We start from the raw sequence: 24,952 nt of genomic DNA, 5'->3' as shown, positions 1-24,952 counted from the left end.
CTGACTATAGGATACCTGTCTGGTTGACTAGTACATTCTTCTTTCTTTTTAGCAGAGGTTCTCTCTCTCTCTCTCTCTTTTTTTTTCTTTAGAGAGAGAGTGTGCAAAGGGAGGGGCAGAGGCAGAGGGAGAGAGAGAATCTTAAGCAGGCTCCACATTCAGTACGGAACTCAATCTCATGACCATGAGAACATGACCTGAGCTGAAATCACAAGTCAGACACTTAACCAACTGAGCCACCCAACAAAGGTTTTTAAACTGGAATGTATATCAGAATCACCTGGAAGGCTTCTTAAGACACAAATTGTGAGAAAAACAAACAAACAAAACAAAAAAACATGTTGTGAGAAACACTCCCAGAGATTCTGACCCAGTAAGACTAGGAATTAGTAAATTCTCAGGTGATGCTCCTGCTACCGGAAAAGGAGACAAACTTTGAAAACCACTGGTCTGTCAGGTTATTGAGAGGTTTAGTATCCCAGTCTTATATAAGAATCTGTGATCTGTAGTAGCTTCATGTGTTTGCATACATGCAGAAAGCTACATGTGCAAGTGAAAGTCTCTGGAAGGTAAGATTCTGACAATTTTTAACTTTCTTCCTAACACTTTGGTACGTTTGAAATTTCTATAAAATGTAGATATCACTTTCTATAAAACGTAGGTATTATGTATTATAATATGATTTTTAAAATTATATCCAGGTAGACAACATTCGTTTTTTGTATTTTTTATTTTTCAAGATTTTATTTATTTATTTGAGAGAGAGTGTGTCCCCTAGGACACGTGACAATGTCTGAGACAATTTCGATGATCACAACTTGGGAGCAGGAAGGGACCTACTGGTAAAGGCCAGGGATTCTACTAAACATCCTACAAGGTACAGGATAGCCCTACCATACAGAATTATCTGTCCCTCAGTGTTAATAATGTCAAGGTTAGGATACTCTGCAGAAAGGTTAGAGACATAAATACTTTAATTTAAAAAATTTCTGACATTGGCAGCATGATAAAAACTCCATGCAGTGAGGGTAGTGCTTGATGAGGTGTGTCTGTACTTTTTTGACTGAACAGGCTTTGTGGGTCAGTGCGGGAGGCACCGGACTTTGAAAAACAGACATTCTGTACCCAGGTTGTCCTGGGGGATCTTTGGCCATGACTCAGTGACTTGGCCTTTTATCAGGTGACTTGGGTGTAGGGTTATTGTAGTTCTAGAAGATGGATGGCAAATTTAAGATTTATTAAATGCACATTAGAGAAGGTAGTAGGAACTTCTTGTTGGTTATCCAGCTCTTATACTTATCAAAGAGGTTTTACTAACCTCACGTCAATTATATGTGCATGCATGTGTGTGTATATGTAAAGAATTAATTAAATTACTTTTGATCAAGACCCATTGATTGAGTGGTATGGGAATGGGGGAAGTAAATTGGGTGGAATTTTGAAAGAATGAAGTTTTTCCATTTAGATTCTAACTTCCAGGTAACCTTTATCTTATCTAGAAAGGGAAGGAGACTAACATGACTTGAGCACTAACTATATGTCAGGAAGTTTTCTGCCTTGTCTCATTACATTCTCATAGAAAGTCCTTGGAATAGATATTATTGCCATCCTCATTTTACATAAAAGGGGAACCAGGGCTTAGAGAGAAGATGTGCTTGTACATATAACAAATATATTTATCATAAACACTCACATACCAAAGGAGTTGATTTCCACTTTTACCTTATTTATGTTCCAAATAAATGTCCAGAGGTCAAAAATAAGGTTGATCACTTTAAGAATAATTTATGTCTTGAGAAATCTAAGTGGAAATTTCAGAAAGCAATGATAGTTACACAGGCTCAGTTCTCCCTTCCTGATATGTTACTGTGGTGGAGTGCAGTTCAATTGATGAGAGGAAGATGGAGAACAAGGACCTAGAGACTCAGGTCTTTCTGGGAAGTGTATAGTCTATAGTATGTTTTACTGGATCTTCTGTGGCTCTGTACATATCTGCCCTTCTCCCATCACTACCACCAGTAATATCTTTTTGGATGTCACTGGAGGTGGGAAGGATGAGATCTTCAGGTGAATCTGTGGGGGAAGATTCTTTCTTTGTCTTTCCCAATGGTGCAAGTATGGTAACTGGGGCCCAAAGAAGAGACAGAGTGACTCATTGTTGCACAGAATCTAAGGGCTGGGCCAGCTTTATTGAACAGTTCCTCAAGCCAAAGTTTTTCTGCTCTTCATGGAACTTGTCTTGCTTTATCCTGTTATTTTGAAGAGAATGTTCTCTCTGATTCTCATTCAAGCTCCAGTTCTTCCTAATGACTAGATCCTTCCAGTGAGAAAGTCAGATAATAAATGACCTCAGTGTTACATACATCTGGACATCCATGTTCTACATGGCACACTTTTCAAGGTAAAACTTAACCTAGAGAAATATGGGGCCCACAACATGATGACAGGCTTCAAGAACAATTCATGGAGAAAAACTCCATTGGACCACATCACAGAAGAGTGACAACCTCTCTGCCAAGAAAAAAGTTCTCTTTTCTTTTTTTGAGAGAGAGAGAGAGAGAGCGAGAGAGCACACACAAGCAGGGGGAAAGGGCAGAGGGAGAGGAAGAGAGAGAATCTTTTTTTTTTTTAAGATTTTATTTATTTATTTGACAGAGAGATCATAAGTAGACAGAGAGGCAGGCAGAGACAGAGAGAGAGAGGGAAGCAGGCTCCCTGTCAAGCAGAGAGCCCGATGTGGGGCTCGATCCCAGGACCCTGAGATCATGACCTGAGCTGAAGGCAGCGGCTTAACCCACTGAGCCACCCAGGCGCCCCGGAAGAGAGAGAATCTTAAGCAGGCTCCATGTCCAGTGCAGAGTCCAAGGAAGGGCTGAATCTTACAACCTTGAGATCATGACCTGAGCTGAAACCAAGAGTCAGACACTCAACTGACTGAGCCAACCAGGGGCTCCAAGATAAAAGTTCTCTTGTGCTCATTCAGACTTCTAGGCTCAAAGTCCCTCCAGGTGCCATCCTTGCTATATCCATCAGGGTTTCTAGACATAAATGCAATTCTGGTTATTTTGAGCAGAAAGGAAATTTATTTTTTAAGAATTTGGGTAGTTCACAGGATCACCAGAAGGACAAGAAAATAAGATTAGGAAAATGGCGGGGAATAAGGAAGGCTACAAAGTTGGGGCCACAGTCAACAGAACACTGAACACTTGTACCATCTTGCCCCATTGTGCCATCACCATCATCCCTGCTACTACCGGAAACAGGATTAGATTGTCTGTTGTCACTGTTTCTATCAGAATAAATTCCCCATTGGCCTTTCTTCTTTGCTTACTAGTTTCCAGTTCAATGTCTGTTCAATGTGGGGATGTCTGATTGAGCCCAAAACAAGTGCCTACTTCCTAGCTGCAAGAGAGCCTGGGAGAATGCATATGTCCAGCTGCAAGTCTATTCTTTCATACTCTTCTCTGTGATGCTTCCAGAGGGACGCTGCAAACGAAGTTTTCCATCATTCTTTTGTCAGTTACTTCCAGCAGTTCCAGTTAGACTCTGCATGGGAGACACTGAGAAGAAATTGACAGGTGAAATGAGGGGACATGGAGTTTCCTTCCTTTTCTGGCTCTGGTTAGCATGTCTCCAGCAGCAAAACACAGTTATACTTCTATCCTCTGGATTCTTTTGGCACTTTCCAAGCCACATGCATTGCACTGCCTCTGATAACTAGCACTAGTTGGCTGTATCTCCTGACTCAGTGAACCCAGTACCATTTGAGCCAGGTTCCCCTCAGAGGTCTGAAAACTAGTCACAGTGCATTTTAGAAGACTGAGTGCCAGCCAGACGGTCCTAACCTCTCCGTCCTGCCAGATGTATGAGCAACAGTTATGCCGGCCATCTATGAACTCCTAGGTCTATGAACCCTAAAGATTTTATTCTCTCAAATCTAGGAGTGATGGAAGTATCTCCCAACCCCCACAAATGCTCATATAGCCAATTTTCAGTATTAAGTCCTCTCTGTTTGAAAGACTGAGTGTAGTTTCTGTGTCCTTTATCGAATCTTGAGTGATAGAGTTTAACTTTTTAAGCTTTTATAGTAGAAAGCTGGTTTTACCTCATATAAAGACTTTCAGGGCACCTGGGTGGCTCAGTTGGTTAAGCATCTGTCTTCAGCTCAGGTTATGATCTCAGGGTCCTGGGATTGAGCCCTGCATTGGGCTCCCTGCTCACCAAGGAGTCTACTTCTCCTTCTCCCTCTGCCCCTCCCCCTGTTTGTGCTCTTTCTGTCTCTCTCTCAAATAATTAAATAAAATCTTTAAAAGAAAGACTCCTGGTAGAGACTTCTTCAATTGTTAGAGGGAAGGGGGTATGGGCTAGCCCAGTGTTGGGTATTAAGGAAGGCATGTATTGCATGGAACACTGGGTGTTATATGCAAACAATGAATCATGGAACACTACATCAGAAACTAATGATGAGACATGGGGGGTTTGGGGAGTAGGAAAAGAATAAATGAAACAAGATGGGATCTGAAGGGAGATAAACCATAAGTGAATCTTAATCTCACAAAACAAACTGAGGGTTGCTAGGGGGAGGGGTGTCGGGAGAGGGGGGTGGGTTTATGGACATTGGGGAGGGTATGTGCTATGGTGAGTGCTGTGAAGTGTGTAAACATGGCGATTCACAGACCTGTACCCCTGGGGATAAAAATACATTATATGTTTATAAAAAATAAAAAAAATCAAATTAAATTTTTAAAAAAGTTAAAAAAAAACTAATGATGTACTGTATGGTGACTAACATAACATTAAAAAAAAGAGAATGGAATATTGACAAAACAACTAACAAATAGCCACTATATCCATTCTGATTTCCAACTAGGCTGTATAATCTGTCAACACCTTGCTACCCTTCAAACCTGGATTTTGTCTCCAGTTTGTTATTGATTTTCTATGTGATCTTGGATGAGTCTATTTCCTACTAGAAGCTTCCATTTGTACACGGGTTTTAAAAAAGGAGGGTGACTGGGGCTGTGGAACTCAATGTTCCCTGAGTTTCAAAACCATCTCTAGCTTCCTCTAGGCATTTCTGGCTCTGGAGAGAGCTTCAAGGAGAGAATAAGAAGGAGAGGGAAGATGAGGAGTTCTGGATCTGTATGACACCCTGAGTAACACTTGAAGATTTCACTAGAGGTGTCCTCTGGGTTCTAATGGGCAGAGCAATGAGCAAATTGTTAACAAAGAAAAACATCTCCACTGAGGTCCTTATAAGGCAGAGGGTTCTCTGTGCTCAGCCCTTAGGGTTCTGAGTTCATTCCTGAGGACAGCAGGTAAGCAGAATCTATAAACTTCAAGGAACATTCTGACCATTTCCAAGGACCGCTCTGATCCATTGCCCTCTAGGACAGAATGATTTTGTTCCAGTCATTCATGTATGTCAACATTAATCAAGGACTGAAAGGTACTAATGGGACAGATAAGCATCAGGTGCTTACTAGATTTGGCTGGGTTCCTGAGCTGCCATAGTTCCTCAAATTGAGAAGTACTCCTTGATATTATTAACCCATCACCTTCATCATATGAATAGGAGACTGAGGTCCTGAGAGAAGCATCCCTCCACCCTACCCTCTGCCAACCAGGTCATACTTCAACAAAGGGAAAAGTTGGGATTTGTATTTGGATATTTTTATTCGCAGATAAGTGCTCTTCTCACTTCCCCCTTCTCACAGGATGCAGATCAGTGATGACTTGTTGCAAATTTGGTCTAGATCATAGAGATGCACAAAGATAGGCTTCCTGGGAGAACAGACTAACTCTTACAGATATGTGGAGGCAAAAGCCAAGTAAATGAAGGAGATGCAAACCTGAGGGCCACTTGGCTTGATGGTCACTCTGCAAAACTGCCAGACTAGCAGGACTTCGGGGTCTTCTGCACAACCTTTTCCTGATCCTCCCCACATTTAATGATTCTAATATTTTCTCCTGATCTCCTTCTATACAAGGAGCAGACATCAATAGACTTTGTAAGCCTTTATTATTTTTTTCCCCACTGATGGATTGGCCCTTAAATATCATGCAATTCACAGGTTTTGGAACTTTAAAAGCAGTTGGCTGTACTTGTTAAAAAATGCATATATGGGATCTGGAGGACCCATCTTTAATTTTTATTTTGTTGTTGTTTTGTTTTTATTTCATAATCATATTAACTCTGAAATCCCACTAGACTTGGAGGGAAGTAAAGAAAACGTGGACTGTGTAGAACTGCAAGAGCACAAAAATTATTGGACATTTGACAGTTGGGGGTGAGGGGGTGCTCTCCTGAGCTACAGAAGGAATGGTCTGGTAGTTAAGATAAAACACAAGTCAAATGTATTAGATTTGTTAACAGTCAGCCACGGTGACCTTCTTGCTGGTCTTCCCATTCCTGGACCCAAAGTGCTCCATGGATTCCACAATATTCATGCCCTCTTTTACCTTGCTAAAGATCACATACTTTCATCCAACCTCTCAGTCTTGGCAGTGCAGATGAAAAACTGGGAACATTTTGCGTTGGGTCCAGCATTTGCCATGGACAAGATGCCAGGACCCATGTGCTTCAAGATGAAAAATTTTTTTAAAGATTTTATTTATTTATTTGAGAGAGAGAGAGAGAGAGAGGTCACAGGTAGGCAGAGTGGCAGGCAGAGAGAGAGGGAGAAGCAGGCTCCCCACTGAGCAGAGAGCCTGATGTGGGCCTCTATCCCAGAACCCTGAGATCATGACCTGAGCTGAAGGCAGAGGCTTAACCCACTGAGCCACCCAGGCATAAGACGAAGCCACCCAGGCACCAAGACGAAATTTTCATCAACAAATTTCTCCCCATAGATGGACTGGTCACCAGTGCCATTATAGCAACTGACATCACCACACTGGCACATAAATCCTGGAATAATCCTAAGAGATCAGGAATCTTTACAACCAAATCCTTTCACCCCAGTGCTCAGAGCACTAAAATTATCTGCTGTCTTTGGAACTCTGCAAATAGCTGGAAGGAGACCCAAACCAAGGGCTCACCATCCATAGCCATGTTGAAGAACATGGTGAGGTTGCCTGTTGATGGGTGACACAGCCTGCTCTGGGGCAGCGGCATCTGCAGTTCCTTGAGGACCTCTATTTTAGACAGCCCTTCCCCACCCTCAAGTAATTCTAATGTAGTATTTGCTAACAGCATTTTCAGAAATACTCATCAGTTTAACCAACCTTTTTAAAAAAGAGATAAACAGGGGTGCCTGGGTGGCTCAGTGGGTTAAAGCCTCTGCCTTCAGCTCAGGTCATGATCTCAGGGTCCTGGGATCAAACCCCGTATCGGGCTCTCTGCTCAGCGGGGAGCCCGCTTCTCCCTCTCCCTCCGCCTGCCTCTCTGCCTACTTGTGATCTCTGTCTGTCAAATAAATAAAATCATTAAAAAAATAAAAGGGAGATAAACAGAGACGTGGAGAGCAAGGGAGAGCAAGGGAATTATTCAATAGTAAGTGGATCCCAGACTCTCTTTAGAGCCTCCTGATTCAAGTTATACCAGACAATGAACTCATTTGAAAGATACATCCAGGTTTTAGTGTGTTGTGGTGGCCAAGCCTCCTGCTGTGGGGCTGCCTCTTTAAGCCTGGCACCTTCTTATCTTGCCTAGTCCTTTGGAGACTCCTTCTTACCTTCCCCTTGACTTCTCTATGCCTTTCCTCTCCTCCATCCCTCCCCTCCTTGCCTCTCCTCTTCCTTTCACTTCCTTCCCATCTCTTCTAATTACCTACCTATTGCTGTGAATAAAATTTCCCAGAACATTTTCTATTTCTCACCGTATTATGGGTGAGCAGTTTGGGAGGGAATGAGCTCAGTGGTTCTCTCCTGGGGTCTTCACCAGGTTGCAGTCAGATGTCTGCTGGAGCCATAGTCATCTGAAGCTCCATGGGGTTGGAAGCTCATTCATGTGACTGGCAACAGACCTTGGCTCTCAGGTTGGTCTTGTCTGGGGCTGTCAACCAGAGCACATGCTTGGGCCTCCCCAGCATGGTTGTCTCAGGGCAACTGGCCCTCTTACATGGCAACTGCCTCATGCAGTCCCCGAAACAAGCATCATAAGAGGGTGGAGTGCACTTTTTCTGGCTTAACCTTGGAAGTCACACAGCATCATCTGTTTTTACTCTACCAGTCAAAGCAGTCCCACAGTTTGCCAAGATTCAAAGGGAGGGGCTGTGGACTCCAAGGCTTCTACCACTAGGCTGAAGGGAGTGAAAGAATTGTAGGTCCCTGCTTTAAAACTGTGCCATCATTCAGTATCTTTTTCTCCTCCAACTCTCTCTCTTCTCCCTTCCTCTGCATCTCTTTGCTGACCCATCTCCTCCTTTCATGTCTCTTCCACAGTTATCTTCTATTTTGTACTGTCTGTGCTGGACACTGGAAGTATATCCTTTATGGAAAGTCTAGGAAACAAACCCACAGCCTTTTCAGAGATGTATCTCCCACGAAGTTAATGGAGCTCAAGTCTCATTTTCCCTCACCCGAGCAAGCTTGGTTCCATTCTAAGCATTCCGTGACAATTTTACACAGGCCAGAGGGAGTAGATGTGAATTATTCATTCTCAGAAACATCAGACCTACAGAACACTTTATTAGGGAAACTGGAGGCTTCTGAAGGATACACAGGTACCATAAGAGTGAAGAGATAGGATCAAACACTGAGAAAGTGTTAAAGGGTGAAGGGCATTGTGTTTGAAGAGAAGCTGAGCTGGAGGAAAGGGAGTAAGCAAATCCTGGGGTTTGGTTTTTGGAACAGTCAATGTCTTGGTAGCTGTTATGAAGCATCAGTCAGGCACACATGGAGAGAGCCCTGAATTATGAGCCAAATTCTGGAGGTTGTTCCAGTTCTCTTTATCATACTGAGGGAGATGGTGACTCTGCAAGACAGCAGAATAGAAAAGGATGAGATGCTTGGGCCCTACTCATACAAGAACCAAATCTTATAATTAATGGAACAAAGGAGATGGGGTCATTTTTATATCTTTTCACAGAAGAGAAACCAGAAGTGGAATGATCTGGGGGGCTCATAGTGTGCTGGTGTGCTCTGGGCTTTTCAGTCAAGTCCCAGTTTAAACCTGTTGTCCCAGTGTAATAATTAGTGGTATCTCCTTTCACTCTCAAAACTTTCTCAGTTTGCTCAATAAAGCATGTGGTTGTCCTGGCTTTAAGCACCTTAAAAAGAAAAATGAAGAGATTGAATGATGAGTGCATGGTGCCCAGCACTGGACTGGTTCAGTTGGCCTTCTTCTGACATAGTCTTGGACACTCAACCCCTTCTGCTTCCTCGTTCTGCACCCACTGTCCATCTCATACTTGCCAACTTCCCTTTGACTACTGCTCCTCTTCACACTTTCTCTTTCCCAAAGCATCCCCTATTTGCCCCTCAGAGATGACTGGTTCTACCAGCCCCAGGCCTGCCAGCTTCCTGGAATGGGCCAACCAACACCCAGACCTCCCACCTGTGCAGGTGAGCATGGGAGATGGGACCCCTGAGACTTACATGCTTCTGAACAGACAGCCCTGCAGGCAGCTTCAGATTGGAAGTTGTTATTGTTCCCAGTGCAACCACCATAGCTGAAACTGGTGCAGGTTTTGGTTTCCTTATTGTACCACCAGCGTGGAATGCTGGCCAGGCAGAGGCCAATACTCACTGGCAAACTGCATATGTCTGCAAGGAGATGGCAGAGCAGTATTGCTTGGGTGCCTGCCTTGCTAGAGAATATTCTGCAAAGACTTGGAAGAATGAAAGGGCATAATATTTTTAGGGCAGCATGAACTTGCTAAAAAGATATTATGCTGTTACACTTCTCTATGCTTTTGCACATGCATAATGTCCACCCGTCTCTTGCTTACTAGGTGTACTCCTATTTATCCCTCAAAACACTCCACACATCAAACTCTTCTATGATGTCTCTCCTGGCTCCATTTTTTTTTTTTTTTTTTTTTTTTTTTTTGCTTTTCATTCTTGCCCACACATTGATCACTTCCACATAATTATTTGTTCATTTTTTTTTTTACTCCTCCATCAGAAAGTGAGGTTTGCACATTATGTCATCTTGGTACACCTGTTCCTAGCAGATAATCTGGCACTGAGAGGATGCTTCAGGAATTTTCACAGTACAAAATCAAACATATCCTGAACTTCAAGAGATACTTAATGGGCAACTGTTTTGTGCATAGTACTATGAGGTACAAATAGAGTTGTTTAGGACCTCATAGTCTGAAGCACAACAATGACACCATTTATCAAAGTTCTTAGCACTTGACATATATATTGACATATAGCCTGAGGAGCTAGGTCCTTTTATTGTCCTCATTTTGCAGATGATAGTTCAGAAGTTCAGAGAGGCTAAGTAACTTCCTCAGGTCACATAGGTGGCAAGGGATTTGAACTTAGATATTATGTTGCTCTTAGGATCAAGACCAGACCCCTTAATCCGGCCAGCAAGACCCTGCCTTGTCAGATCCTTGCCTATCTAACATGGCCTCACCATCCTGATATTTCTCTCTCTTACACAGGCATGCTCACTCTCTGATCTCTGGAATTTCTAGGCCTGAGCATGCTGTCTCCTCACACAGGGCCTTTGCACATGCTATTAGTTGTGCCTGGAGAGCTCTTCCCTCCAATTTTTGTCTACTTACTGCCCATCTTTCAGATCTTAAATCATAGATCTTTTTCCTGAGAAAACCTTTCTTGCCCCTCTGTCCTATAATAAGCAAGTGGAGCCTATCATGTGTATAAGGGACACCAGTAAATATTTGTTGAATGAATGAATGAATGAATGGTCTTTGATCGTCCTCTTTAGAGTTTAATCATACGAGCACAAGAGAAAGTGTGGAAGAGGTAAAAAATGGTTAGGGAAGGCATCCTGGATTTATATGACAGAGAAGCCTGCGGGGCGGAACCAGGAACTATAAATCGTATACCTGTTTCTTATAACTATCATATCACCTGACACCATGCTGGCATTTGATGGGACCTCAGTGGGAACTTGGCACCTCAGAGGATCACAGAATAGGCCAGAAAACTTGTGGTCTAATGCCTGCTTCTTTCTTACAAATGGGAAAACTAAAGTCCATACAACAAAAACTCTTACACACATCATATACCTGAGTAGGGACAGAAATTAAATAAACCCCACCCAGTTCAATGCTTCTAGGATTTGGGTCAAGTAGAAGATGCGCCCAGATTCTTGGTCATAGACCAGCCATCAGGGAACCAGGGGAGAGGTCCGACACTGCCAGTGCTGATGGGCAGAGAGTAGGGGTCAGCAGGGAGGACACTGGATAGTTTAGGGGCTTTGTGTGTTACCTTCCTTGAGATCTAAACATTTCTTTGCACAGTTAAAACTGCAACACGTCATCTTCTTGGGGCATGGTTTCTTCTTCCCGCACTGGTCGATTTCTCTGTAATTGCATGGTACCCTGATTTGAGGACACCTCTCTGTGGGAGGGGAAAAAGGAAAAAGGAAAGCCAGAACCCTCCATGGTCAGACCCAGGGCACTACTGCAGAGTTAAGGAAGACTTAGTAATCTTCAGATGACTCCAGATTTTCACAGCACTGGTCCCACTCCCAACCCTGTAATGACTGCCCATCTAGTTCCTAAACAAGTCCTACTCCCACCCCCACCACTCATGAGGTTTCAGGGAAAAGGATGCTGTCTGCTAGGACTACTCTGGTCACTTGGCCTTCCTGTATTGGATGTTTCCTGGGTGGGGGCGAGGGTGCTAGCACTTTTCCAGGTGACTGAGATTTCCATTTATGGAGTCAGATGGCTAGGCTTTTGAATTTCTGTGTCACCCTTGGAATGGCAGGCACCATCTTTGGACCTTGATTCCTTCACTATAGAGTTGTTTCAAGGATTAGGTGACAAATCTTGGAAGCCATTGTCAGGCGGCCTGGGACACAATAATGATAATTAATATTAACGAGGTGCTTCCTGTGCTCTTGTTCTCTTCTCCTGAATCCTTGTGGCATTTCTATTGGTGAGTCCTATCAATATCCACATTTTAAGGTGCCTCCTTAGCGCAGTAGGCAGCACATCAGTCTCATAATATCCACATTTTATAAACAGAGGAATCTGGAGCACAGGGTGGTTATGTGAACTTCCCCAAGGTCACACAGCTACTACTAAGGAGAGGAGCCAGGATTTGAAACCTACAATGTATGGCTTCACTGTTGAGTGCTCAGTGTATTTTTAGCTGCTGCTTAAGGGTGTCTGCATATCTCAGCATTCCAAGGGACTTCAAGAGACCATTCTATAATCCACAGGCAAGGACCCTCTGGTGGTGTGAGTGTGGGGAGACTTTTGGGGGCTGCAACTGGAAGATTCAAAGCTGCTAAGGGTGGAGCTAGGGTGAGGGAGCTTTCTTGCAGGAAAGGCCCATAAGGTCCCAGTAGCACCTTTAGTCCATCTCATAAGCTCCAGGTCCAGGCACCTCCAGAAGGAATCCCTCTCATAATGATAGTGGGCTGTCTGTTGCTAGAGACCCAGGTTCTTGCACTCACAGGAGGCATCTTAGAAGATGGTAGGGCTCTGAGAGAAAAAGACTGTGAATATCTCCCTTTCTCCCATCTAAAACCTCAGGCTGAGTGGGGGAGGTGTTCCTCATCCTTAGAACTTTTTGTTCCTCCCTCCCAGCAACTTCCATATCTCCACTGGGAGGCCCTAGTCCCCAGTACTTACTGCCAAAGAACCCCTCAACGAGCTCAGGTTCCTGGACTCCCCCCAAGAGGATGAAGAGTGCCAGGACTGGCAGAAGTCCCAAGAGCCCCATTTTAAGAGCTACTGGCCTGGTTGGTGGCGCCAAAATTAGGAACTGCTCCCAGTAGCTCCTGCTTCTGAGCTTTGGCTGCCCTGGCCCTGGAGCCACATATCACTGAAGACAAGACAGCCACGCTCCCTCTACTGGGGAATGCCAAGTCCCCGAGGCCATCAGTGGGAGTAGCTGACACCCACAGCCCCGACACTGGGGGAAAGGGCCCTTCACAGGCAGCTTCTATTTCTCAGCTCGCTGAGGTTCTCTGACTCTCTGGTCAGCCAGGGAGAGGGCCAAAGCTTGTCTGGGACTTCTAGACTCCCTCGGAGAAGGGGGTGTTCAATTTCAGCATCTTCCATCATCCAGGGGGAGTTTAGAGTCAATAATATCCCAGTTCTCTTCTTTCCAATCTTATACTTCTCCTGACATATCTATTTGTCTGTCTGCTTGTTTTTCTCACACTGTTTATTTTCGTTCTCTCTGTGCCTCCTCCTTTCACTCTGTGCCTGCCTTTTTCTCTTTTCTTGTGAGTCTCTGTCTGGGTCTCTTTCTCCCTGCCTTTCATTTCCCTTCTGTTCTTCTCCTTTTTCATCTCTTTGGACCACTCCTTTTCCTTAACCATCGTCAAAAAGTAAAGATGTTACCCTGAGTAGCATGTGGTCTGGAGGAGCCAGGTTGATCCCAGGTTGAACCAAATCTTCAGAGAGTGTATGTCAAGATCATGGTGCTTTGAAAGCAGGAGAGGATGCCAGAGCTAATGGGGAGCCTCTATTGTTGGGTGCAATTTGGAATGGGTGATGCAGGAGGAAATACTAAATATTAGTTATGACCTCAGAAGCAGCAGCCATGGGGCATGAAGATTCTTCCCTGAACTTTCCAACTTAGGGTGTGAAGTGTTAATAAGACATGTTCTTGGCTTGCCTCTAATTTCGCTTGCAGCTGTAGGAGAGAGATCTAGTGCACATTTTTTTTCTAATTGTTTTAAAAAATGAAGTGGAATTAACATCAGATAAGCTGAACCATTTTTAAGTGGACAGATCAGAGGTTTTTAAGTGCCTACACAATGTTGTGTGACCACCACCTCTATTAGTTCCACAGTATTTTTATCACTCCAGAAGAAAACCTTAGGGGCACCTGACTCGCTCAGTTAGAAGACCATATGACTCCTGATCTCAGAAGCTCTAGCCCCACCTCTGGTGTAGAGATTACTTAAAGAAACAAAACGAAAGAAGAAAGAAAGAAAGAAAGAAAGAAAGAAAGAAAGAAAGAAAGAAAGAAAGAAAGAAAGAAAGAAGGAAGGGAGGAAGGAAGGAAGATAGGAAGGAAGGAAGGAAGGAAGGAAGGAAGGAAGGAAGGAAAGAAAGACAGAAGAAAAAAAGACAACCTCTACCTACTAGCAGTCACTATTTTCCCCAGCCTAATCCTGCCCCGGCAACCAGTAACCTACATTCTATTTCTGTGGATCTTCCTATTCTGGATGTTCTATAAATAGAATCACACAGTATAGGACATCTTGTGACTGGCTTTTTCTGCATCACTTGATGCTTTGGAGGTCCGTCTGCAGTGTAGCTTGTGTTAGTTTTTGACTCCTTATTGTGGCCAGTGTACCATGATAGCGTCCCATCTCAAGTGTCAGAGTCTCTACTTCTGTGCTATAGGACTGCTCTGGCTCCCTGACAGCTTGTCAGCTTGTGTGGGGAACAATCTGGAGGAGGAAGAACTTTCATAGGCCCAGGCATCCAGGAAGGGATGGGAATTAAGGGGTAAATGCCTCCGCTGCCTCATCACTGGAGATGAATGCAGACATCTGGACACATATTTTACAGGACTCCTTAGAAGGTCCCCAGGGGCAGTAAGCTGCAATTTGCCCCCATGGTAACCAGCTCATAATTGACTCCTCTCTTGTCTGTATCACCTACCTCACCCTACCTTATGTGTGTTGAGAGATCTCCCAAGTAAAGTCCTCTACCCATGTCCTTGTCCTAAGATTGGTTTCTGGGGTCTCCAAAATAAGGAAATGCCCATAGACCCTTGTCTTAAAAGGGTCCTGCAATTTTTTTGAGAAACAGAGGAGGATCACAATGTTCCTGGAGCTCCGAACTCTCAAGGTTCTGACAGTTTTCACTCCCTTTTTTGGTGTCACAAAAGCTTCAATGAACCTTTACTCTCTGCAAAGTGTAATGTACCAACCGATATGAATTGTTTAGCCTCAGAGGCACAGGACTAAACAGCATACTTTATTGGGGAAAACTGGGAGATATGCAGGTATAGACAGGGGGTTCTAGACATTGGACATATAGGAAAGAAACATAGGGACGGAGTTAAAAAAAAATGGGACCATGTGTGAAAAGACGCTGAGGTAGAGAAAGGGGAATGCAGATCCCAGAACTCTGCCTGGAGAAGAGCTGAGCCCTTGGAATGTGGAATTGAAGAGTGGAAGCCAATATGGAGCATCGGTCAGGAGCACGGACAGAGCCTTGGATCACGAGCCAACTCCTGGTGGTTGTTCAGGTGCATCCTTATGCACTGATGATTTGGCGCCTGGTGAGAATGTAGGACAAGACCTGCTAAGCATCTTGGATTCAGCTTATCTTCAGAGTGAGTCCTGAAGTGACATTCATGCATCTTAGCATAGAAGGTGAAAACAAAGTGGGTTTTCTCTGGGGAGCTATAGCTTTCGTTCTTATAGGAGAACGGAGCTGTGGTCGAGATAGAGTGCTGATGATCCAGTCCTAGGCTGGATGTCCTGTGACTTCTCTGGAGCTGGTCTCTGGGATTTCACCGTGTCTGCATCCTCCCTCCACCCCTCATACTTGCCAGCTTTGATCATGGCCACGTCCTTCCCAACCTCAGTTCCCAGAATACCACTGTCCATCCCTCTGCCAGGTGCATGCTCATCTCTAAGTGGAGTTGGCTCTGTCAGCACCTGCCTTGTCAAGGCTATGGCCCATGCCTGAACAAAGCAGCCGCACACAGGCCTGTAGGAAGGGCCCAAGTGAGGACAGGATGCCCCGGGTACTCAACTCACGGTTGCTGGGGCACATGTTCTGGCACATGGCTTTGGACTGAAAGTTGTTGTTGTTCCCTTGGCAGCCGCCATAGATGAACTTGGAGCAGGTATTCTTCTCCTTATCGTACCACCAACGCTGGAAAAATGCCATACAGGGGCCAGGTTCTTTGGGCATGGAGCATATATCTGTAGGGAGATACCAGACTTGAGCATTATGAGTGCCCAGCCCCATGGACCAACTGATATTGTTACCCCTGCAAACCACCAGACATGGAACAGAGCAGGCTTCTTTTCCCTTATTACACCTCAGGAGCCCAGCTCCACTGGTGTATGGTACACATTGTAGGGAGACCCCAGAGTGGAGCTGTTGGGGGTTCTGCAGCCCCAGAGAACATCCCCCCCCATTCCTCATGGTCACCATCCCCATTGTCTTCCCTGAGAGTGAGGAGACTTATTTCAAGGCTCTGCTCCCAATTCAGTGTGTGCACGTCGACCTCCCCTGTGACCTGTCTTGGCCTTGACTTGCTCTTCTGGAAAATGAGAATGCAACTCCCACTCTGCAAAGCACAAGTAAGACTGCCCTCATGGACCTGAATGTGCAGCTTCTAGCACAGTGCCTGGCAGAGAGTAGCTGTTCAGTAAATACATGCTGAATGGTTAAAAGATATGGAAGTGTCTTGAAAAGGACAAAATATAAGCACATACTCTGCCCTGCAAATCATGCCAGGAAGAGAGATTATGGGATCATGAGTAAAGCAGGGGCTGTTTTTTAGATGGTCAAGCACCTTTCATCCTGCAGTTAGCTTCAGTCCTGTGATGGGTTGGATTGTGTTCTGCCCCACCCACTCCATGTCCATTCATATGTTGAAGTCTTAACATTCAGTACTTCAGAATGTGACCCTACTTGGAAACAGAGTTGCGGCAGATGTAATTAGTTAAGATAAGTCATTCTGGAGGAGGATGCATTCCTAACCCAATATGACTAGTCTTTTTATAGAAAGAGGAACTTTGCATGCATGCGCGCGCGCGCGCGCACACACACACACACACACACACACACACACACACACCACCATGTTCACCTGAAGGCAGAGGTCTATAAGCCTGGGACTGCCAAAGATTGCCAGCACACCACCACGAGTTAGGGGAGAGGCATGGAACAGATGTTCTCCTGATAACCTGCGAAAGACCCTGCCTTGCCAATGCTTGACCTTGGACTTGTATCCTGCAGACCCTGAGACAATACATTTCTGCTGTTTCAGCCACCTAGCTTGTGGTCCTTTGTTATAGCAACCTTAGCAAATGAATGCAGATCTGAACTAAACTCAAGAGTTCCTCGAGGGAAAACTCTGGCTCACTTCTCTGCCACTCTCTTTCATCTTCCATGTCTCGTACCTGGGCTGTTGGGATAGCCAGGAACTGATCTCCTGCCCCTGTCCCTAGCCCCTCCAATCAATCCTTTGTGCAGACCACCAGGGGGAAGGACCTAATGAACCTGAAACAAAGCTGATCACGTCATTCCACAGCTAAGACCTTGACTTCATGGCAAGTCTTCCCATGACTCACAGGCTCTTTGTAGTCTGACTCCTGCTTGTGGATCTGCCCCACCCCCTCCACAGTACCACTTGAGGTACATGCTCCTGCACTATTCAACACCCTTTGCTATCCCACACACCTACACCTTTCACTGTACATTCCTTCTGCCCACCCTGCTGTTGTTCGTTAGCAACACTCCCACTCTCTCTTCAAAACCTCGACATCAGTTCCTCTATGATATCACTGCCTCCATATACACCCCACACCCCCACAGGTTCCTGGACCAATCCTGCATTGTTCCACCATGTTTCTGATCTCATGTACATGATTGTTACTGGTTTACATCCTTGGTCTCCCCATGAGGTTGTGAGCTTCCAAGGGGGCATAGATTGTGTCTGATTTCATCTTGGAGCCCCATTCCTAGTAGGTGGTCTGATTCAGTATAGGATCCTGCAGAATGTTGAGGGTAAAACCAAATGCATCCTGACCTGAACTAAATAAGCCATTCATTGAGCACCTACTGTGTGCAAGATGCTTTAAGAGACAAAGAAAAGGGGTGGAGCCTTTTAGGAGCTCCCAGTCAAGAATAATAATTAATATCATATGATCTCTCTGATATAAGGAATTTGAAAGGTAGGGCAGGGGGTTGTAGGGGGTAGGGAGGGAAAAAAATGAAACAAGATGGGATTGGAAGGGAGAAAGACCATAAAAGACTCTTAATCTCACAAAACAAGCTAAGGGTTGCTGAAGGGTAGGGGGTAGGGATAGATAGGGTGGCTGGGTTATGGACATTGAGGAGGGTATGTGCTACGGTGAGTGCTGTGAAATGTGGAAGCCCGATGATTCACTGACCTGTACCCCTGGGGCAAATAATACATTATATGTTAATAAATAAAGAAAATAATGAAAAAAAAGAATAACAATTAATTTAAACTAATATGTGTCATCTGTCTATATTTTGCCAGGCATTGCTCTAAGTACTTCATGCATATCAACCTACCTGATCCTCCAGATAACCTTTAACACTGGTCCTTTCATTATCTGGAGAAACTGAGGGACAGTGGGGGAGAATTGTTAATTTGTCCAGGCTGTTAAAAAACCAGAGCTAAGACTTGAGCTCAGGAAGCATGGATTCAGAATCCCTCACCTTAGGCAAATGAACAACTTACCATCCTCCTAGCCATGCTGCTCCATTGTCAAGTCCTGCTTGCTTTACTTCCTAGACATCTTTCAAACACACCCCACTCCTCTCCATCCCCTCACCTACCTCTCTGGTCCAAGCTACCATATCATCTCTTCCTGAATTCCTTGAAGATACTCTGTTCCTCCTCTGTGTGTGCATTTAAAAACCCAATTACGTTGCTGTCCACCTCAGTTGGTTTCCACCCCTCTTGAGATCAAAGTGAGTTGCTAGCCCACCAGACCCTACCTACCTAAGATCCTTTCCCTTGTACCATGCTTATATGTACTCTTGCTCCCTGGCCTCCAGGACCCACCATTGAGATTTTGTGCATGTTTTCCCTGTACCTGCAAAAGCCCTCCCACTGACTCTATGCCTAAATTTACTACCCATCCTTCTGAACAGGACTCCAGATTTGCTTTCTCAGGGAAGTCTTCCTTACTTCCCTGACCATACTGGTCTAATCTTATTATGCATCTCAGAGACACTAGATGTATATTTGTTAATTGAAGAGCAAAGAGAGTCTTTACTCCAGATAGTCTATGATTGTCTATTTGGAACCCAAGGATATGACCATGGAGTTAAGATTGCAGGAGCAAAGGAAAAGCCTTCTGGTCTGGAGTAGTCGAGGGAGGTTTCCTGGTGCTGAGTTGGACTTCAATAAGCAGAGAAGTGGCCCCTCTGCCGCAAAAAGCTAGTAAATACCAGTAGCTTAGTTATCACTTCCAGCAACAATGTGCCAACAATAGCCATGAGGGGACTCAGAAAATCATCAATCCAAAGAAACAAAAAGAAAATCACAAGAGTTAAAACAACCACAAGATTTTCGGCTACCATCCTATAGTCATCTTCTGTTTGGGGAAACCAAAGCCCAGACAGGATGAAGATACTATCTAATGTCACACACATATATCAGGGGCAGTGACGGCTCTAAATTGCAGGTCTCCCCAACCCAGCAGTCTTGCTCAGGGACCGGTCCTTAGTAAAGAAGGGGCAATGCTGCCACATAGCCAGAAGGTGAGGGTATGGGCAGAGGGGCTGGTAATTCTGAAGCTCTGAATACTACCTTGGTTGAGGTCTAAACATTTTCTTCCACAGCTGAAGATGCAACACTTCTTGTTGTCCAGACATTGTCTGTCCTTCGTACAGATATCCCTTTCTCTGAATTCACATTTCTCTCGGATTCTGGGGCATCTCCCTAGGAAAAGGACAGTTTTACAACCATGAATGTTGGAGGGCACAGTGCCCACTCTTCTCCCAACCTGAGGCAATTCAGAGGAGTCGGGGAAGCTTGCTTTCTCTTTGCTCATCCAAAGGAGACCTTTTCTTCAGGGTGTTCTCATGTATTTCCCAACACTGCCCACACTACTCTCCCTTCTGAACACCATTTACTTTCTACCTTCTCACCCCATCCTTTGTTCCGCACTCTACACTTACTCCCTCTAAGGCAGGATTTCTTAACCTTGCCACTAGGGCCTCATCATTACTTACGGGAGAGGAGGGCTGCCCTGGGCATTGTAGGATGTTGAGCAGCAGCCTGGCCCTCTTTCCACTGGATGCCAATAGCAGTCCCCAGTTAAAGAACCAAATATGTCTCCAGACAGAAAATGTACACTGGAGGGGAAAATCACCCCACTGAAAGCCACTGGACCAGGCTAATCTGGTCATTTTTGGCCTGGTTGAGAAGTCAGTGTTTGCGAGTTCCTGGCAGGGCCGGGGAGAGTGGGCACTATTGCACATAATTAATATCCCTCACCTTGTCATCAGAGACTCAGGTATTTAAATTCTACCTCTTGGCTTACCACTCACCTTTCTGAACCTTGGTTTTTTTCACTTTTAAAATCATTTTAGCCTTACAGTCATTGAGGAAGAAATGAGACAAACTGTGTAAAGCTCTAATCATAGGAACTGATGCATAGCTATTTATTACTATTTGTCAACTGTTTCCCATAAGCCAAGCACTTTTCTACACGTTAAATGCTATCTCATTGAGTTCTATTGACATCCCCATTTTGCAGAGGAGGAGACAGAAGCACATGGAGTTTAAGTAACTTGCCCAAGATTATAGCTGCTGAGTGGTGGAATTAGAATTTGGACCCACCATGTCTGAATCCAGATCTCTCAAACTCATTACTTTCTAAATGTTCAGTAAGTGGTAGCAATTATCATTATTTCTATGAAGTCATGGAGTATTACTGTCTTCAGTTCAAAGAAACTTCTGGATGCTGTCTTCTACCCCAAAGGCAAGGCACCCCTGGGGATGCAGGAATACTTTATAGGACTACATTTGAAAGAATCAGGAGTTGATAGAGATGATATCTTGAGAAAGGGGGCTGTTTCTGTTGTGAGATGAGGGGGAGGTCCCCTAGGCTTCTCAGATTCCTATAGCCCCTCCCATAAACACTGGATCCTGTGACTCTTCCCTCAACCCCCCCAACTGACCTTCACTTCAAAGGGGCTGAAAATGGGGTTTGCCTCAGGTCTGCAATCTTGCATTCACTGAAGTGATCTTCCAAAAAGAGGGAAATTGGAAGAAATATTCCAAATATGTCCCAGCCTGGTTCCAGGGCTAAAATGGTGGGAAGCAACTCAAGTCTTATTCCTTCTTTCTTCCTCCCAGCAAACTTCCCTCTCTCCAGGGCGAGGGCTGAGACCCCAGTACTTACTGGGAAAGATCCAGTCAGTGAGCCCAGGTCCCTGGACATTCACTAGAAGAGTAGAAAAGACCAGGATGCTGAAAAGTCTAGAGGACTCCATTCTGAAGAAGCGCTGGCCCCTCTGGTGATCCCAGAATATGAAAATGTCTGTCTGCCTTTGTCCAGCCTATTCTTCAGTAGTCAGTATCTTGGATGTGAGAACTGGAGTCAAGCCAGCCACCTCCTTTCCTTCTGGGAACACCAAGTTCCTGAGATCATCACTGTGACCAGCTGGCATCTATAGCACACAGCCCTGGGGAAGGGTCTTTGATGGCCTGGCTCCTGAGCCTCAGCAGCCTGGGCTGGGGTGGGGTGGGCTGGGCCCTCTGGTCAACCAGGGGGAGCAGGCAAAGCTTGTCTCAATTTCTAGGTGACCTTAGGTGTTAATGTCACCATCAGCGGTCTTCTTCTTGATGACTGAGAGTTGTGGAATGTGCTTGTTCTCCATTCACTTTCTATTTTATCTGCATGCTGAGTGGCATGCCCCTTTTGTTTGTCTCTGACAATGTGTCTCTAGGGATCTCCTGGTATCTCTGTTTTTCTGTGTTTCTTTGTGTCGGTGTCTGACTTACTCTCTTTTTCTGTGGGCTTCTCATGATCTTTGTGTCTCTTTCTCCCTTTCCCACCCTTTCTTCTTATCCTTCTCCCCTTTCTCTTTGGGTAGTTCCTATTCTTCTACTAAGGCTGAAGAATAAATGTGTTGCCATAGAGTGGGGTGTGGGGGAGGAACAGCCCATCTGCAGAGTTTTCAGAGTGTTTGTCAAGGTCCTATTGTTTGAGAGTGGTGGAGAATGTCAGCAGAGCCTGTAGGGAATGTTTGCCATCTCATGTAAACTCTGTAAACATGAAGCACTGTAAGATGGAGAGACCTGCCTGAGAGACTACACCCCAGTACAGGTCCATAGGCAGTAGAGTTGCTGGCTTCTGATGGGACTGGTGAAAGGGCTCTGGAGAGAGTGCTGGAGTACTTGGCAGCTTTCCTATAGGGAATCTGCAGTGCCAGTGAGTCCATCACCCTTGGCAGAAGGAGAGATGCCCTTCAAAGTGCAAATGTCATCTGTAGGGTCCCCATTTCTTTCCTTAACTATAGTTTGCACTTTTGGGCCAAGCTTTATTCTCCATTTGTCCTATATAATGGGCAAAAGCCAGACAAAGCCAGCCTAATCTTCAGTGAGTGACTGTATGGTCACAAAATTTAGGATTACCAGCAGAGCGCCCTATGGGAATCTGTGGTGTGGGTCTCAGCCTATTGACAGTGATAGTCTCTTCTAAGAAGGCCTGAGATGCCCTTGGGACATATTTACTCAAAGTAATGCCCACAGACATTCCCCTCAGAGACATCCCCCTACCACCACTGGGTCAGTGTTGTGGTTGCACTGGCCTTTGGGTTCTTATTATGATCACAGGGCTCACCTCTGCCAAACCATTATGGAACTTAAGAAAAGATTTGCTCACAAGCCCTGGAGGGAGCATGGGAAGGCAGAGAGCCACATACAAAAGGCTGCGGACAGAGAGAGGGGGAGAAAGTGCATACTTTGGGGCTCTCCCTTTATTTGGGTCTAAGTGTGGAATGTCTAAGGTTTCATGAGTTCACTTTCTATTGGTGAATTTAAAAGTGGGAATTAGGGTGCGGGAAGGGAGAAGCAGGGTCACTCCAGTGATTAGTTATCTGGGTTGCTCGAGGCGTTTCTAAAAGGAGAACTTCATTGGTGACAGCAGCTGTTACCTTATCCTAAGTGTGTTGTTAGTGTCTGTGTTATATAGCAGGGGGTGTATCTATATGAGATGGATGTGTTTGAAATGGATGCCTCAGCACTCAAAAGCTTAATGTCAATGTCAGGCATTTACATTATAGTGAAAAAGCTGAATATCAGGCATTTACATTACAAATTCCCATCCCACCAGTCAGGAGCCAGGTGAACCCCATAATGGGACCAGGGAATAAATTTCTAATAAACAACCAAGATGTCTTGAGTGGTGCTTTTCCACTTATTCTGTGTCCTTCCCAAACTCAGTCCAGGAGAGAACACAAAGCTGATCTCCATGGGTGGAAGGACTCTGAGGGCGCAAGTCCTATTTCCTCATCGTACACATAGGGGTCATAAGGCTCAGAAGAGTGCAGATGCTGACTCAATGTCACCAAGTGAGTGAGTGTCAGAGATAAAGGTAAAAGAGAATGGAGTGTCTGTGTACTTGTCAGAGGTCACTATGGAATATTGTGATATTTGTATGGTTATAATATCTTACTATGGAGTTGAAGGTAGCGAGGAATAGTGCATACAAGGAGATGAAAGTGATGTCTATAGTGGGGACAGAGGCTAAAGATCCCCCAGAGTCTATAAATGCCCAAATGGTTCCCAGGGCCCACAAATAAGGCTGAATTCTTCTCTCAGTTTTCTTGAGTATAAATGAAAACTCAGAATTTCTGGTTCTTCTATCTCTTCTGTCTTGCCTAATTTCCAGCCTCACCCTTGGGTCTCACTTTCCAAGCAAGCGAGATGAAATTTATGCCTTTGGGGCCTAGGATGAATGGCATTTTGGGCCCCTTTCCTCACCCAATTTCTTTTTCTTTTAATTTAATCTTATTTTTTCAGCGTTCCAAGATTCATTGTTTATGCATCACACCCAGTGCTCCATGCAATATGTGCCCTCCTTAATGCCCACCACCAGGCTCACCTAACCCCCTACCTCCATCCCCTACAGAATGCTCAGTTTGTTTCTCAGAGAACACTCCCTCATGGTTCGTCTCCGCCTCTGATTTCCCCCAATTCACTTTTCCTTTCATTCTCCTACTATCCTCCATGTTACTCCTTATGCTCCACAAGTAAGTGAAACCATATGATAATTAACTCTCCCTGCTTGACTTATTTCGCTTAGCATAATCTCCAGGCCCATCCATGTTGATATAAAAGTTAGGTATTCATCATTTCTGATGGAGGCTTAATATTCCGTAGTATATATGGACCATATCTTCTTCATCCATTCATCCGTTGAAGGGCATCTTGGTTCTTTCCACAGTTTGGTGACTGTGGCCATTGTGCTATGAACATTGGGGTACATATGGCCCTTCTTTTCATTACATCGGTATCTTTGGGGTAAATACCCAGTAGTACAATTGCGGGGTCATAAGGTAGCTCTATTTTTAATTTCTTCAGGAATCTCCACACTGGTTTCCAACATGGCTGCACCAATTTGCATTCCCACCAAGAGTGTAAGAGGGTTCCCCTTTCTCCACATCCTCTCCAACACTCGTTCAGACACATGAAAAAATATTCATCATCATTAGCTATCAGGGAGATTCAAATCAAAACCACATTGATACCACCTTACACAGTTAGAATAGCCAACATTAACAAGACGGTGAATAATCCTTTAAATACACCAATTGGAGCCTGTTGGTTAGTATTTTAGTGAGTCTTTTGGCATCCAAGTTCATCAGGAATACTGGTCTAGAATTCTCCTTTTTGATGGGATCTTTGTCTGGTTTTGGAAAGCAGTAGTGTTCATAGAACAAGTCTGGAACTTTTCCTTCCATTTCTTTTTTTTTTTTTTTTACAGTGTAGTACTGCAAATATATTTTCTTTATGGTTTTTTTAAATTAATTTCTTTTCATCATTACAGAATTCATTGTTTATGCACCACACCCAGTGCTCCATGCAATCCATGCCCTCTCTAATACCCACCACCTGGTTCCCCCAACCTCCCACCCCCCGCCCCTTCAAAACCCTC

The 24,952-nt window shown here is 44.7% G+C and overlaps 2 protein-coding genes and 1 pseudogene across 2 annotated transcripts; all 3 read right to left on the bottom strand.

Annotated features, from left to right (window-relative positions):
- Positions 1-6,369: 6,369 nt before the first annotated feature.
- LOC111141531 lies at positions 6,370-7,117 on the bottom strand (annotated as a pseudogene).
- Positions 7,118-9,204: 2,087 nt separating this feature from the next.
- LOC111141530 (WAP four-disulfide core domain protein 6A-like) lies at positions 9,205-12,917 on the bottom strand. Its single transcript, XM_022494140.1, is given in 5 exon segments — positions 9,205-9,212; positions 9,541-9,708; positions 11,353-11,480; positions 12,725-12,869; positions 12,872-12,917. Coding segments are annotated over 5 exon segments (495 nt in total).
- Positions 12,918-15,131: 2,214 nt separating this feature from the next.
- LOC111141802 (eppin-like) lies at positions 15,132-21,362 on the bottom strand. Its single transcript, XM_022494621.1, has 4 exons — positions 21,194-21,362; positions 19,594-19,725; positions 15,830-15,997; positions 15,132-15,342 (listed from the first exon to the last, which is right to left on the bottom strand). Exons 1-4 carry the CDS (start codon positions 21,282-21,284, stop codon positions 15,284-15,286), a joined length of 450 nt encoding a protein of 149 aa, XP_022350329.1. The 5' UTR covers positions 21,285-21,362; the 3' UTR covers positions 15,132-15,283.
- Between the last annotated feature and the right edge of the window lie 3,590 nt (positions 21,363-24,952).

This window comes from Enhydra lutris, unplaced genomic scaffold (genome assembly GCF_002288905.1).
Source record: "Enhydra lutris kenyoni isolate GAN:26980312 unplaced genomic scaffold, ASM228890v2 scaffoldscaffold6, whole genome shotgun sequence".
Classification (NCBI taxonomy): Eukaryota; Metazoa; Chordata; class Mammalia; order Carnivora; family Mustelidae; genus Enhydra; species Enhydra lutris.
The sequence above is the reverse complement of the archived record's forward strand: the minus strand, read 5'-3'. Positions and strand labels throughout refer to the sequence as shown.